The 14,759-nt window shown below is 48.7% G+C and overlaps 5 protein-coding genes across 5 annotated transcripts; 3 read left to right on the top strand and 2 right to left on the bottom strand.

The window, feature by feature from the left end:
* Positions 1 to 141: 141 nt before the first annotated feature.
* Positions 142 to 5,247, top strand: F4813DRAFT_384563 (putative myosin MYO2; the record flags this gene model as incomplete). The annotated part of the gene is made up of 7 exons (XM_049246105.1): positions 142 to 276; positions 363 to 495; positions 567 to 756; positions 813 to 4,647; positions 4,704 to 4,777; positions 4,833 to 5,047; positions 5,105 to 5,247. 7 exons carry the CDS (start codon positions 142 to 144, stop codon positions 5,245 to 5,247), a joined length of 4,725 nt encoding a protein of 1,574 aa, XP_049104954.1.
* An 854-nt stretch (positions 5,248 to 6,101) lies between these two features.
* Positions 6,102 to 7,285, top strand: F4813DRAFT_342584 (P-loop containing nucleoside triphosphate hydrolase protein). Its single transcript, XM_049241433.1, has 3 exons — positions 6,102 to 6,633; positions 6,756 to 6,904; positions 7,068 to 7,285. Exons 1-3 carry the CDS (start codon positions 6,451 to 6,453, stop codon positions 7,270 to 7,272), a joined length of 537 nt encoding a protein of 178 aa, XP_049104953.1. The 5' UTR covers positions 6,102 to 6,450; the 3' UTR covers positions 7,273 to 7,285.
* A 645-nt stretch (positions 7,286 to 7,930) lies between these two features.
* Positions 7,931 to 9,529, top strand: F4813DRAFT_16322 (inosine triphosphatase). Its single transcript, XM_049239112.1, has 4 exons — positions 7,931 to 8,459; positions 8,677 to 8,858; positions 8,982 to 9,015; positions 9,166 to 9,529. The coding sequence occupies exons 1-4, from the start codon at positions 8,215 to 8,217 to the stop codon at positions 9,266 to 9,268; spliced, it is 564 nt and encodes a 187-aa protein (XP_049104952.1). The 5' UTR covers positions 7,931 to 8,214; the 3' UTR covers positions 9,269 to 9,529.
* Positions 9,166 to 12,193, bottom strand: F4813DRAFT_342577 (DUF1671-domain-containing protein). The gene is made up of 9 exons (XM_049241432.1): positions 11,742 to 12,193; positions 11,239 to 11,640; positions 11,041 to 11,131; positions 10,862 to 10,966; positions 10,558 to 10,769; positions 10,402 to 10,433; positions 10,141 to 10,304; positions 9,800 to 10,013; positions 9,166 to 9,651 (listed from the first exon to the last, which is right to left on the bottom strand). Exons 1-9 carry the CDS (start codon positions 11,805 to 11,807, stop codon positions 9,639 to 9,641), a joined length of 1,299 nt encoding a protein of 432 aa, XP_049104951.1. The 5' UTR covers positions 11,808 to 12,193; the 3' UTR covers positions 9,166 to 9,638.
* Positions 12,194 to 12,533: 340 nt separating this feature from the next.
* On the bottom strand, positions 12,534 to 14,730 carry F4813DRAFT_342574 (seryl-tRNA synthetase). The gene is made up of 4 exons (XM_049241431.1): positions 14,512 to 14,730; positions 14,379 to 14,449; positions 13,250 to 14,290; positions 12,534 to 13,199 (listed from the first exon to the last, which is right to left on the bottom strand). Exons 1-4 carry the CDS (start codon positions 14,642 to 14,644, stop codon positions 13,002 to 13,004), a joined length of 1,443 nt encoding a protein of 480 aa, XP_049104950.1. The 5' UTR covers positions 14,645 to 14,730; the 3' UTR covers positions 12,534 to 13,001.
* Between the last annotated feature and the right edge of the window lie 29 nt (positions 14,731 to 14,759).

Below are 14,759 nucleotides of genomic sequence, written 5' to 3'. Positions count from 1 at the left end.
AACTCGAGCGACCGATACGAATGCCTCGTGCTACTTACCGCTTCCCCCTAATAAGTGGCCTAATATCCTTCCGCCTTTCGCGACGCGACCGATCTTGATTTCTGCTATATTCTCCCACCCGAATTATATCAATAGCCTCTCATGTCGCATAGCTACGATGTTGGTACGAGAGCTTGGCAGCCAGATGCCACCGAGGGCTGGGTGGCATCCGAGGTTGTCAAGAAGACCGTCGATGGCGACAAGGTGACCTTGGTCTTCAAGCTCGAAAATGAAGAGGTATGCGAAGTTTGCAGTCGGCATGGCGTCGGCATGGCGTCGGAAGGCTTTCAAAGCACAACCCTGACCGCTAATCCTCTTTCTAGACCAAGACAATAGAGCTCTCGGCCGAGGCTTTGCAAAATGCCAACGACCCGTCGTTACCGCCGCTGATGAACCCGGCGATGCTCGAAGCCAGCGATGATTTAACAAATCTATCCTATCTTAACGAGCCGGCCGGTATGCATGACCCCGCCAATATTTCCAAGCCCAATGTTGGACCCAGATATTGACCACCCCTGTCTGTGTAGTGCTCCAAGCCATCCGCCTACGATATGCGCAAAAAGAAATATACACGTACAGTGGTATAGTGCTGATAGCTACAAATCCATTTGCTCGGGTCGACTCTCTCTATGTCCCGGGTATGGTCCAAGTTTACGCTGGCAAGCAGAGGGAGTTGCAAGCCCCCCATCTGTTTGCCATCGCCGAAGAAGCTTTCATGTAAGCATGCCTGCACCCGTACGTTATATTCCATACGTAGCTAACACTAGATGTAGAAAAATGATCAAAGATGTCAGGAATCAAACCGTCGTAGTTTCAGGAGAGTCAGGTGCTGGAAAAACCGTCAGTGCCAAATACATTATGCGATACTTTGCCACGAGAGAATCCCCAGATAATCCAGGTGGTCGAGTCAAGAAGGGCTCCGAAGGCATGAGCGAGACGGAGGAGCAAATTCTAGCGACTAACCCTATCATGGAAGCATTCGGAAACGCTAAGACAACCCGAAACGACAACTCGTCGAGATTCGGAAAGTATATAGAGATTATGTTCGACAACAAGACGAATATCATTGGTGCTAGGATCCGAACATACCTCCTCGAACGGTCGAGATTGGTATTCCAGCCCCTGAAGGAAAGGAACTACCACATCTTCTATCAGTTACTAGCCGGAGCGACGGATAAAGAACGACAAGAGCTTAGCCTACTACCGGTCGAGCAGTTTGATTACCTTAACCAGGGAAACTCTCCTACGATCGATGGCATGGACGACAAGGCCGAATTTATTGCCACTAAGAGTTCGTTGAAGACAATCGGTGTCGACGAAGCTCAGCAGGCCGGTATCTTCAACCTCCTTGCCGGTCTGCTACACCTAGGTAACGTTAAGATCGGTGCTTCCAGGAACGACAGTGTACTGGCCCCTACAGAACCGGCTCTAGAGAAAGCTTGTTCCATTCTTGGGATCGACGCCACAAACTTCGCCAAGTGGATTGTGAAGAAGCAGCTTGTCACTCGCGGCGAGAAGATCGTCTCGAACTTGACACAACAGCAAGCTCTAGTCGTGCGAGACTCGGTAGCCAAGTACATTTATTCGAGTCTTTTCGATTGGTTGGTGGAGGTCATCAACAGGAGTCTTGCCACCGAGGAAGTCTTAAGTCGTCTTTCCTCCTTCATCGGCGTACTTGATATTTACGGTTTCGAGCACTTTGCTAAGAACTCATTCGAGCAGTTCTGTATCAACTATGCCAACGAGAAGTTGCAGCAGCAGTTTAACTCGCACGTATTCAGATTAGAACAAGAAGAATACGTGCGAGAACAGATCGACTGGAAATTTATCGAGTTCTCTGACAACCAGCCGTGTATCGATTTGATCGAAGGTAAACTAGGTATTCTGTCTCTTCTCGACGAAGAGTCTAGGCTACCTATGGGCACTGATGATCAGTTCGTTACGAAGCTCCACCACAACTTTTCTGGTGCTAAGAACAAGTTCTACAAGAAGCCCCGATTTGGAAAATCTTCGTTCACCGTCTGTCATTATGCTGTCGATGTCACGTACGAGTCAGAGGGGTTCATCGATAAAAATAGGGATACAGTACCCGACGAGCATATGGAGATTCTTCGCGCGACGACGAATAAGTTCCTCAGTAGCGTGCTCGCGGCAGCATTGGCCGTCCGCGAAAAGGATGTCGCTGCCTCGGGCTCCGCCGTTGCGAAGCCTACTGCGGGTAGGAAGATAGGAGTTGCTGTTAACCGCAAGCCTACCCTCGGTGGCATTTTCCGTTCTTCGCTTATCGAATTAATGAACACAATTGGCAACACCAATGTCCACTATATCCGCTGTATCAAGCCGAATGAGGCCAAGGTTGCGTGGAAGTTTGAAGGGCCCATGGTTCTCAGTCAACTGAGGGCTTGTGGTGTCCTCGAGACCATCCGTATCAGCTGCGCTGGTTACCCCGGACGCTGGACTTACGAGGAATTTGCTTTACGGTACTACTTGCTAATACCGTCAAGCCGGTGGCAGACTGAGATTCGGCAATTGGTTAAAGAGATTCTGGCCCAAGCACTCGGTGATTCAGTCACAAGCACTGGAACCGATAGCTACCAGCTAGGTTTGACTAAGATCTTCTTCCGTGCGGGTATGCTCGCGCACCTGGAAAACCTTCGCCAGAGCCGCATGACCGAGGCTGCTACCTTGATCCAAAAGAATCTCAAGGCCAAATACTACCGCCGTAAGTATCTCGAAGCACGAAGTGCTATCGTCACCTTCCAGTCGCTCGTCAGAGCCTATACGACCCGGAAAGCAGCTCAGGAATTACGTACGGTCAAGGCTGCGACGACAATACAGAGGGTATGGAAGGGACAAAAGCAACGCAGGGAATTCCTGCGAATCCGCAACAGTGTCATACTCGTACAGGCTATTGCGAAAGGTTACCTGCGAAGGAGAGAGATCATGGAAACTCGCGTGGGCAACGCTGTTGTTCTCATCCAGCGGGTATGGCGGTCGAGGCGACAAGTCAGAACGTGGAGAAGTTACCGCAAGAAGGTGATTTTGATACAGAGCTTGTGGCGCGGAAGACAGGCAAGGAAGGGATACAAGTCGATACGCGAGGAAGCTCGCGACCTGAAGCAGATTTCGTACAAGTTGGAAAACAAGGTCGTCGAACTCACGCAGTCTCTGGGTACTATGAAGACTCAGAACAAGAATCTTCAGAGCCAGGTGGAAAACTACGAAAACCAAATCAAGTCGTGGAAGACCCGTCACAATGCCCTCGAGACCAGATCAAAGGAGCTCCAAGCAGAGGCCAACCAGGCTGGTATCGCCGTAGCCAAATTGCAGGCCATGGAGGAGGAGATGAAGAAGCTGCAGCACAACTTCGACGAGTCAACTTCGAGCGTCAAGCGGATGCAAGAGGAGGAGCGGGAGCTCAAGGAGTCTCTACGAACCGCGAATGCCGAGTTGGAACGCATCAAGCGGGAGAGTACGCTTCACGAGAACGAGAAGATGACCCTGCGGGATCAACTATCCCAGATGGCCGAAGAGCTCGAGTTGGCCAAGCGGTCGGCTCCTCTCAACGGAGAGCTTACCAACGGCAACGGTGTTACCGCTCCTCCCAACGGCCTCATCAACTTGGTGTCGTCCAAGAAGCCCAAGCGCAGGAGCGCCGGCGCGGAACCCAGCGGAATGGACCGCTTCAGCGCGGCGTACAACCCTCGCCCAGTTTCTATGGCAGTTACCAACGCCAGGCCGGGCGCTGGTTACATGCCGGGCGCGGACACTATCGAGATGGAATTGGAGAACTTACTTGCCGATGAAGATGGCTTGAACGAGGAGGTCACATTGGGTCTGATCAAGAACCTAAAGATCCCATCGCCAAGCACGACACCGCCCCCCTCAGACAAGGAAGTTCTCTTCCCCTCTTACCTCATCAACCTCGTCACGTCCGAGATGTGGAACAATGGTTTCGTCAAGGAGTCGGAGAGATTCTTGGCAAACGTTATGCAGTCGATCCAGCAAGAAGTTATGCATTACGATGGGGATGACGCGATTAACCCAGGTGCCTTCTGGTTGTCTAACGTGCACGAGATGTTATCATTTGTATTCCTTGCCGAGGACTGGTACGAGGCCCAAAAGACGGACAACTACGAGTACGACCGTCTACTGGAAATTGTCAAGCACGATCTTGAGAGTTTGGAATTCAACATCTATCATACGTGGATGAAGATTCTCAAGAAGAAGCTGCAGAAGATGATCATTCCTGCTATTATTGAGTCTCAATCCCTACCGGGCTTCGTTACGAACGAAAGCAACCGATTCCTCGGCAAGCTGTTGGCGACCAACTCGCAGCCTGCTTACAGCATGGACCAACTGCTAAGCCTGCTTAACAGCGTCTTCAGGGCGATGAAGGCTTACTACTTGGAAGACACTATCATTACACAAACCGTCACGGAGCTCCTCAAGTTGGTGGGCGTTACCGCGTTCAACGACCTACTCATGCGCAGGAATTTCCTCTCGTGGAAGCGTGGCCTGCAAATCAACTACAATATTACTCGGATTGAAGAGTGGTGCAAGAGTCACGACATGCCCGAAGGCACTCTGCAGCTTGAGCATCTTATGGTAAGTTGACCGAAAACGAGTACTTGTAGAGAGACTATAGCTAACGCTCAATTCAGCAAGCAACGAAACTCTTACAGCTCAAGAAAGCGACCTTGAACGATATTGAGATCATCCAAGATATCTGCTGGATGTGAGTATAGAGACTGAGATTCGAATGACTTGACGTAGCTGACTCATATTCGCAGGCTCTCTCCCAACCAGATCCAGAAGCTGCTAAACCAATATCTAGTGGCGGATTACGAGCAGCCCATCAACGGAGAAATCATGAAGGCGGTAGCATCGAGAGTAACGGAGAAGAGCGACGTTCTCTTGTTGACAGCGGTAGATATGGACGACAGCGGACCGTATGAGATCGCAGAACCCCGCGCTATTACCGCTCTGGAGACATACACCCCATCATGTAAGCTTATTGTATTTGTACCTGAGATGAATGACGGCTAACACAGGTTCTTTACAGGGCTACAAACTCCTCGACTAAAGAGGCTGGCGGAGATAGTATCTGCCCAGGCCATCGCGCAACAGGAGAAGATGGAAGCGGACGAGTACGACGGTGATGGCGAACTAGCCGAGGTCGACGAAGTTGAAACCGGCAGTGCGTAGAACCGTAATACCGGCAACTTGCGACCCGCCGGAGCTAAGATGCCACGTCTTCCTATAACAGTAAGAATATGGCGATGCCCGGGCGGATAGGGGCACGGGACGAACATGTCAACATAGACGGTTCATATAAGGGCTGAGACAGCAGGCAGCTTCGAGTCCCGTAAACGACCGCACGGGGAGATGTAGCGGTTGGGACGAGCCAAGGTGGATATTTTAATGGATATTCGAGGCATGATTGAACTAGAAAGGCTCGCACGAACCACGGACCGGGGGCGTTTTAACGATGCATGCATGCAAGCTGATGCCTTTTATATTTATGATGATTTTAGACGTCCTAGTTTCCCGTGGTGGGCGAGGAGAGGATAGGAGAGGAGAGTGTATACCAAAAAAAGAGAAGAGACGAAATGAGACGTGTGATACTGTAGCATCTAGCTAAGGTGTATGGGTTTGTACATGCTGACGAAACGAAACGAAGAAGAGACGATGTGTTTTTTTTTTTTTTTAAACTCCGGGAGGTAGCGTTCTTCTCTCTGCGTACGCCAAAGCCTACTACTACGTATTTGAATTACGAGATAATGTCCATGAACAAACTAACCTAGTCTACTAATCTCCAAATCGAATTTTATAATTGTTTTCAAATTGTAATGCGTCTTTGTTTCGAATGTATGAAAGGTGTTAGTGTTAGAGGGATGGGATGAGCGTTTGCATCTAACAGTAGTAGTAGTACGGGTACTTGATATGGGGATATAGGTACCTATGTAATAAAGCGACCTGATTCGACGGGTTACATGCACGTGACCGGGTGTAAAATAAAAATCTGCCAAGTGAAGGTTTTCGCTATAAGGGCAGAGGTACGTAAAGGGAACAAGGAAAACGAAAATGAAAACGAAAGCTAATGCAATTGATTCGAAAGTAAATTATCGGGTTTTAGAAGCACGATTTATGTTTTAGACGATTAAGGTTTTTTTTAATCGTCGGGGGTTTTTTTTTATACTTCTAAGCTCCCTCCTACTGTTGAAGTTGCACCCCTGACTGATACTTTCTCTCTCTCTCTCTCTCGCTGGAGCTGCTACCTTACTCTTATACATATCGAAGTGTGGAGGGAATAGTAATTCAAGCGCAAGGCTAGCTTTTCGAGAGAAGAGAAGAGAAGAGAAGAAAGAAAGAAAGGAAGGAAGGAAGGAAGGAAGGAAAAAAAACAAAATGCGCACCGATCCGAATATCATCGTCACGGGCACGCCTGGCGTCGGCAAGACGACGCACGCGGAGGTGCTGGCGGAGCGGACGGGGCTGCGGCACGTCTCGGTGAACCAGGTGGTTAAGGATAGGGAGTGTCATGAGGGTTGGGACGATGAGTATAAGAGCTGGGTTGTCGATGAGGATAAGGTGAGTTTGTGCAGGTTTTTATTTATTTTATTTTATTTTATTTTATTTGAAGGTGGGAAGTGAGAGGGGAAAGGAGACGAAAAGAAACGAGACCAAGGATGGGAGCTAATCAGGCATGGCAGCTGCTCGACGCGCTGGAAGAAGACAATGTCAAGGCCGGCGGCTGCATTATAGACTGGCACGGCTGCGAGATCTTCCCCGAGAGCTGGATCGACCTGGTGGTGGTGCTGCGGGTGGACTCGAGCACGTTGTACGACCGGCTATCGTCAAGGTTGGTATTTATTTCCCTGCCTTGTTGCTCTTGCTCTTGCTCTTGCTCTTGCTATTCCTATTCCGCTCCCTCGTCTCCGTTTCTTCTTCTTCTTCTTTCTCTTAGCCTTCTTCATACATACAGCATAGCATACCTCTATTATTCCCATGCTGACAGGAACCAGGAAATACCCCGAAGTCAAACTCCAGGAAAACATAGACTCGGAGATCATGGAGGTGCTGCTGCAGGAGGCGCGGGACAGCTACGACGAGCACATCGTCGTCGAGCTGACGAGCAACTCGACCGACGAGATGGAGAGCAACGTCGATCGCATCGAGGCGTGGATTAGGCAGTGGAAGCAGGATCGTGCTGCGGATGGGGGGCAGTAAGGGGCGGTAAGGGAGGGGTTTAGTTTAGCTGGGTGAGTGTGAGTGTGAGTGTGAGTGTGAATGTGAATGAGATACCCGTGATTCCTCCCTCCTCGGCCCGTGATGTGGTATTCCCTTGTTTAATTTAGTTGTGTAAGTATGTTGGATACCTAGGTATGTATGTATAAACAGGGTGAAGTATAAGCCAACCCAGCCTCATATCTCAATACAATATAACATAACTACCTACCTACTCAAAAAACAAAGCGCAGATCAACCTTCTATATTATTATTATTATATTATTATATTATTATATTATTATATTATTATATTATTATATTATTATATTATTATATTATTATATTATTATATTATTATATTATTATTATTATCATCATTTCTCACCAACAACCAACATGTGTAAAAATCATAGCATCCTTAAGCCTTGCCCATCATAATATAGTCACGCACCTAACAACTTCGCCTCGTTGGGCTGATACTAAGGTTGCTTGTTTGTTTGCTTGTTGGTCTGTTGGTCTATGTAGGTACCTATAGTCCAAGGTCTCTCCGCCAATGAGACGGCAGCAAAAAGCCGCAACGGCAGACTTTTTAGCCCCAGCCATGTGCATTAGTCTGTCTGCATTGCATGTCGCCGGTGCGTCACACCGGAGCTTTTATCTTTCTGGAACTTTTTCTCAGGGATATAAGACGATAGACTTTCCGGTCGAAGAGATAGATTAGTTTCTGGAAAGGGGTAACTATCCTATTGAGCGATCCATTGATTTATCATTTACTTCTCTGTCTTCTTGATTAGACTTTTTTATTATTTTTTATTTTTTCACTTTGCACAAATTCGATAATTGTTTCATTTTATCCTATTTTACTCTAACACTTAACTTACACATTACCGTAACCCAACCCAACAACAACAACAACAACACTCACACACGCACCCACCCACCATGTCCCCCGTCCTCAACTTCATCACCGGCAACGCCAACAAGCTCTCCGAGGTCCGCGCCATCCTCAAACCCGCCGGCATCACCGTCCGCAACCAGCCCCTCGACCTGCCCGAGATCCAGGGCGCCCTCGACGACGTCACGCGCGACAAGTGCCGTGCCGCCGCCGCCGCCGTCGGCGGGCCCGTCCTCGTCGAGGACACGTGCCTGTGCTACGACGCCCTGAACGGCCTGCCGGGGCCGTACATGTATGCTCGATCTCTCTCTCTCTCTCTCTCTCTCTCTCTTATTTTACTCTACTCTACTCTATTCTACTTGACTTGACTTCATTCCGTTTTATTTGTTTTATATCCACCCATCCTCGTACAAACATATATATATCTATAAGCCAACAACCAACAACCAACACCAACACCAACACCAACACCAACACCAACACCAACACTAACTAACACCAACCCCCAGAAAATGGTTCATGCAATCCATCGGCCACGCCGGCCTCAACAACCTCCTCGCCGCCTACGACGACAAGTCCGCCCAGGCCGTCGCCACCTTCGGCTTCTGCCAGGGCCCCGGCGAGGAGGTCCTCCTGTTCCAGGGGCGCACCCGCGGCAAGATCGTGCCTCCGAGGGGCCCTAGCACGTTCGGTGTGTTCACGCCCAACCCCCCCGTCCCCGTTATCCTTTATCCTTTATCCCCTCGGTTTAACCTTGCACCGAGCTAGTATGATATAGCAAATTACTAGCTAACTAACTACCTTTCTCCGCTAGGCTGGGATCCCATCTTCGAGTATGACGGACAGACGTAAGTTTCCCCCCCCCTTTTTTTTTGTTTTTTTTTTTGTTTTTTTGCTTCTCTCCTTAACACCGCCTTGTTCCTATCATCTACGACCGGTATTACACGGTGTTAGAAAGAGACAAAAAAGAAAGAAAAAAAAAAAGCTAACGACCACAGCTACGCCGAGATGGACAAGGCCGCCAAGAACAAGATCTCCCACCGCTTCAAGGCGCTCGAGAAGCTGCGCGCGTGGATCGAGGGCGGCGGTATGAAGGCGTAAAGGGGGCGCTTAGATGCGCACAGTTGACTTAGATCTCCATATGATACCTACCACTACCACATAGACATACTCACGCGCGAGGAAATCCCGTACGGATCTCGGCTACCAAAGGATGAATAGACGAATAAAGCATTTTACATTTCTAAACCCTCACTAGCCGCCTCGATTCAAGCTATCGGAACACTTAACTTGCATGTTAACCTACTTGGATACAATACGGCATGCTTGATATTCTAACGCCGTTATGACCCGCCTCCTTAGACGCCGAAGATATCCGACTACGAAAAATGTCTGCTGTGCCGGCCGGGATTAGGTAGTTGACTCGGTCACGCGACCGAAGAAGAAAATTTCAAAGTTGGAAGATGATGGATTACTCTTTTAGCCTAGATGCCCGAAGGATACGTAAGCGTAAGCCTAGGACTAGGGGCTCGTAATATGGCTAACACGAAACGGGGTATACGAGGAGGAGCGCCACGCGCATGGCGTAGGGTTAACAGAAATAGGAAAATCTAGATACAAGTATGTACGTACCTCATGAGTTCAAAAGCCTGGTACTTGCTCAGGTACCTCGGGCCGCGGCGGTAGAGCTTGAGCGCACGGTCTGGGTGGTGGTTATGCTCGACGGGCCTCGTGCCGTCGAGGTGTCGCGTGATGTTGGACGGGTCCCCATAGGACGGGTCGAAAACGATCAGGTTCCGGTTGCCGCTGGGCTGGCGCTCTATGCCGATGATGGTCATGGAGTGGCCTTTGAATTGTAGACGTGTTAGCAAGCTGGGTTAAAAATGGTTAAGTTTATGTGTTAATCTTCTCGTTCCTTAATCTCAATATATTGTGTATAAGTGAGAAGAAGGAAAAGATTATGAGAGGCTTACCCTGATGCTGTAGATAAATCGGTGGCCGCATCGTGTTGCGGACCTTATTTTGCATATTGACGTTTGGCACTGTCGCGAAATACTCTTCCACGGCGTCGTACATCCTGTTCTCCGAAGCAGTAGACGGTTCTCCCGGGCGGTTCTTGAACGTTTGCATGTCCCATCTAGAAGAAAAGCGATACGTTAGTATTCAAGTACGAGATGAGAGCATGTGCTTGTATGGCTTCGTCGAATATAAGAATAAGAGCAAATGGGACTTACTGTATGCCTAAACTTGCGAACAGCGTCTGGGCCTATTGAGAGGTGTAACAGTTAGTTAGGATGGCTTGTGCATGTCTGCTCAACGGTGAATGGGTGATATTCTATCTATTGTTCTTGAAGCCCAACAGACGGTAAGAAAATATTAGTTTAACTCACCTCGGGTGTTCCGATATACTTACGAGTGCCTCTAAGCACACCGAGTTCCGTCCGGCCATCCTCGTGGATACCCTGATCCCAGGCGTTCTCGATGAGATCCTGGATCTGGAAGATACTCGGGATAGTGTTCTTGAAAGCCGCAGCGCCCGTCGTGCTCGTACCGACGATATACGATATCAGCATCTGGATATTCCTGTAACCGCAGAAGCTGCCTATCAAACGATGGTCGTTAGATTACCATTATCCTGCATAAAGCATAAAGCATAAAGCGATACGTAGATGTAGAGATGTGAACAATACATACCCTCGCTTCTAAGCTTGGAAATGTGTTGTGTTTCCGGGTGACAGAGATACGCGTATTGCGTATACTTGTTCTGATGCAGAAGCTGTGCGAGGACGGGTATTACGCCTAAGAGTATTCGTGAGCTGATGTGCCCCAGACGCATAGCCTTACGAGCTTCGACAAGCTGGAGAGGAACCAACCTTTTGAGCTCTTATACCCGCGTTTCCTCAGCAAATCCTCGAGCCAGCGCGGCATTCTCTCCTCGTTGTAGTACGCGCCGAGTTCTTTTTTCTAGACGTCATGTCAGCTCGCTAACTAGACATTTCCCTATATTTCGAATATATCCGAGGTTATGAATGCTAAACTATGAGTTGCATTATGAAATGAAGCAAACTTACTCCAAGTCTCCTGACTGGCTTGGATGATTTTATGTGGTAGTCTCCGGTCGTGTTGAGCGGTAGCGCGCTCGGGACAGGGCCGACCGGTACGTCGGGCTTGGCTCGGCTGGGTCCCGGAGTTCGCGTAGAAGAAGATTGAGAGCCGCTCTCCGACGACGCACTCCCTAGCTCGCCAGTATTCGATCCTTCAGCCGCATTGCCGACCAGCTCCGCGTTATGCAATTCGAGGTGGTCGTCCAGCCTATCTAGGTGCAAGATCTCACCGCAGCTCTTGACCGGGCATTGGAAATACTCGGTAAGCTCTTCCTTAGCGACGGTAGCTTCTACCCCCGGCCTAGCAGCATTATGTGTTTCATCCGGTATGAACGGGGATTTGCCCTCGCTATGATGGGCCTCCAGGTGCTGCGAGAAGCGCATGAGCACCCGGAGAAAAGAACGAAGTCGTCGTCGTCGTCGTCTCGGCATGAGAGCACGACGGGGGAGTAGGGGGTTACGGGACTTACAAGTAGGATGCTGTATTCGACGGAATCCTTGTATCCGCAAAAGGGGCAGTTGAATACACCCGACATAACAGCTATAGTAAGTACCTAACCTAAGCTACAGTGGAGATGATGATGCTCTTGCTCTTTTCGCTCCTAATTATTAACCTGCTAACCTAGCTGCTAGAACAAAGCTAGAACGTAATGATGGCTGGATAAAAGACGTAAGCGCCTGCGTCTTGTAATACGTTAGGTTAGGTAAATACGTTAGGTAGGATCCTAGCCACCCACGGGGTTGATTGGCTGTTTGCTTCAACTATGCATTTAATACCAGTGCTGTTTCTAATTTGTGGATGAATAGGGGGAAAAAATAGAATGAGTGAAGTAACCTAGGTCAGTTTTGCACTTAGTGGTTGAATTATCATCCATAACTGGATTCAGATTCATTCGTATTATTTAGGGGGAATACATAATACATAGTTCCTTCTCAAAGAACGAATAAGTGGGCATTTTCTCCAGGGTGCAGGGCAGCAGGGAAGCCGTGTGCGGCTGATGCCTCGTGTTCCCCGAGAACGTCTTTAACCTAGAAGGTTCGGAATGTAAAGGCTTACGCTTGATTGCATTCAATACATAGGGACCTCATAGGTAGGTAGGTACCTAGGTAGGTAGTAACTAATGGAAGATGTAACTATGTATAGTTAACTAACACTACATAGTATTGTCTGTCTATTGCAGCATCTAATGCAGAATAACAAAGAGAATACAATTAAATAAGAGAAGACAATGACTAATTAGGTATAACTAGTTACATAGTTAGTTATATTCAAAAGTTACATGCACGTTCAGATCCATTCTACAGGGGTCCAATAGCGAGCCGATAGAACCGAAGTTCCCTGTCATGGAAGCCAAAAACATCGATGCTCTTTTGACCTTGCCATCTTACCACCCCTCCTATTCATTTCATTCCTAAACATTAGCATCACATCTAGTTTAAACCCTTGAGCTGTTTTTTAGCTACTATAGTTTCTCACGATATACCTCACAAATCCATGTCCACAAATCCATGTCTTAAAACATCAGGGCTGTCATGGGTAATTCGTCTCTATTCGGTATCGTGTAAGATACTGGTGCTGCTACGCTAGTCAAACGCATGGCTGTTACTTTTTGCTAAGTGCCATAGCATGAGATGCACTTAAATATCTTCCTCGTTGCAGTCCAACTGCATCGCCTCCAACGAGATAGTACGCATTCCTCAGCATCCGAACCCGTCAATCTTTCATTTAATTATACCGCCAAATCCTTCAGCTTCTCCCCAGCTTCCGCGACTGCCGCTCCCGCAGCAGCCACCTTTTGCTTGACACCCTTCTCTCCCTTGGTCTTAGCTTTTGCTGAAGTTGAATCCTTGGGTAGTTCCTTGGTGAAAGGGATGAAGTCGGGAGCGCCCGGAATGTACTTGCGCAGCGGCTCGGGAACTCGGAGACCCTGGAATAAGTTAGCCTCGGTAGGTATTTAAGAATTAAATATACACTTACATCCTCGGTCTGGTAGTTCTCAAGAATACAGCATAGCGCTCTCTCGGTGGCACAAAGCGTCGAGTTGAGGCAGTGGACGTACTTCTTCTTAGCGTCCGTCTGCGTCTTAGTACCAAACCGTATTTCTAGGGCCCGCGACTGGTAGTCGGTGCAGTTTGAGCACGACACAAGCTCCTTATATTCTCCCTGGAAGGGGAACCAGGCCTCCAGATCGAACTTCTTGGCAGCTGCGTTGTTCAGCGCCCCCGAGACGATAGCTACGACTTGGTACGGTAATCCGAGAGACTTGTAGAATTCCTCAGAGGTTGCGAACATTTCTTCGAACATCTCCCACGACTTCTCGGGGTCCGTAAGCACGAATTGCTCCACCTTCTCGAATTGGTGGACACGGAAGATACCCCAAGCGTCACGACCGTGAGAACCGGCCTCTCTTCTGTAGCACGTGCTAAAGCCCGCGTACTTGATAGGTAGCTCCTTGGCTATCATCCATTCGTCGGCGTGGAAGGCGGAGATGGGCTGTTCCGAGGTTGCGATGAGGTATTTGTCGTTTTGCGCTTCGCCGTCTACTACCTTGTATAATTCCTCGTCAAACTGCTCTAGCTGAGCTGTCTTCGCCATGTAGTCCTTGAGCATAAACTGGGGTGTCTGTAGGGGAGTGAAACCCTTGCTGCTAAGGTATTCTAGACCATAGTTGATCAGAGCCTGGTTAAGGAATACACCCCATTGTCTTAAGAAGTAACCTCTGTGGCCCACAACCTTGACTCCACGATCAGGGTCGTAACCATCCAGTCGTAAGAGAACCTCGTGATGCGAGAGTACGTTCTTCTTCTCTACTGTGACTCCTGGCGGGGCCCACGTTCGCTGGATTGCGTTGTTGTCTTCGTTATCGCTGATAGGGACCGAATCGTGGACGATGTTGCCGATGGTATTGATCTTGGCTTTTAGCGCGATATCTTTCTGAGCTGCCGAGTCGATAAATGCCTTCTTCTCTTTTTCGAGTTCGGCCTTTTGTTGAAGTAGTTCATCGGCGTTTTCCTTGGCCTATATATACATTGGTAGTTAGTACTTAGACACGAGAGTAACACGAGAATATGTATAAGACGTCTCGATGACTCAGAGGAATCATGACCTTTTTCTTAGCACCGATCTGCTTCTGCACTTCGTTGATCTTGCTGTTTATCTGAGTGGCGGCATATTGGGCTATGGTTTTTACGATATGTTAATCGCGAATATTGCTTGGTACGAGAGGGCATGCGACTAACTTCTGCGATGGTCCTCGAACATCTCGATTACCTCGTCAACAACTTCGACCTTGGCATATCTGCGGCGCTGTGACTCGCGGATCTTCTCAGGGTTACCACCCCGCTCGGTGATGAAATCTAAAACGTCGAGCATGATCGAGGACTTGAAGGCGACTTTGAAGTAAGATTGATGTCGAAATACTCCTTTCCGTGCAGTTTAAAGGAGTGACTAAATTTTGGTGGGGTGGTTTTCGAAGCAGAGGGGCAGA

Source organism: Daldinia decipiens (genome assembly GCF_022478715.1).
Source record: "Daldinia decipiens strain CBS 113046 unplaced genomic scaffold F4813scaffold_1, whole genome shotgun sequence".
In the NCBI taxonomy this organism is placed as follows: domain Eukaryota; kingdom Fungi; phylum Ascomycota; class Sordariomycetes; order Xylariales; family Hypoxylaceae; genus Daldinia; species Daldinia decipiens.
The sequence above is the reverse complement of the archived record's forward strand: the minus strand, read 5'-3'. Positions and strand labels throughout refer to the sequence as shown.

Coding starts and splice junctions, on each gene's coding strand:
- F4813DRAFT_342584 (XM_049241433.1), top strand. CDS start 6,451: ATGCGCACCGATCCGAATATCATCGTCACGGGCACGCCTGGCGTCGGC. Junction 6,634..6,755: donor GGGTTGTCGATGAGGATAAG/GTGAGTTTGTGC, acceptor CAGGCATGGCAG/CTGCTCGACGCGCTGGAAGA. Junction 6,905..7,067: donor TACGACCGGCTATCGTCAAG/GTTGGTATTTAT, acceptor GACAGGAACCAG/GAAATACCCCGAAGTCAAAC.
- F4813DRAFT_16322 (XM_049239112.1), top strand. CDS start 8,215: ATGTCCCCCGTCCTCAACTTCATCACCGGCAACGCCAACAAGCTCTCC. Junction 8,859..8,981: donor GAGGGGCCCTAGCACGTTCG/GTGTGTTCACGC, acceptor TTTCTCCGCTAG/GCTGGGATCCCATCTTCGAG. Junction 9,016..9,165: donor TTCGAGTATGACGGACAGAC/GTAAGTTTCCCC, acceptor TAACGACCACAG/CTACGCCGAGATGGACAAGG.
- F4813DRAFT_342577 (XM_049241432.1), bottom strand. CDS start 11,807: ATGTCGGGTGTATTCAACTGCCCCTTTTGCGGATACAAGGATTCCGTC. Junction 10,770..10,861: donor TTCCAAGCTTAGAAGCGAGG/GTATGTATTGTT, acceptor ATCGTTTGATAG/GCAGCTTCTGCGGTTACAGG. Junction 10,434..10,557: donor AGTATATCGGAACACCCGAG/GTGAGTTAAACT, acceptor ACCTCTCAATAG/GCCCAGACGCTGTTCGCAAG.
- F4813DRAFT_342574 (XM_049241431.1), bottom strand. CDS start 14,644: ATGCTCGACGTTTTAGATTTCATCACCGAGCGGGGTGGTAACCCTGAG. Junction 14,291..14,378: donor AGATCGGTGCTAAGAAAAAG/GTCATGATTCCT, acceptor ATGTATATATAG/GCCAAGGAAAACGCCGATGA. Junction 13,200..13,249: donor AGAACTACCAGACCGAGGAT/GTAAGTGTATAT, acceptor AACTTATTCCAG/GGTCTCCGAGTTCCCGAGCC.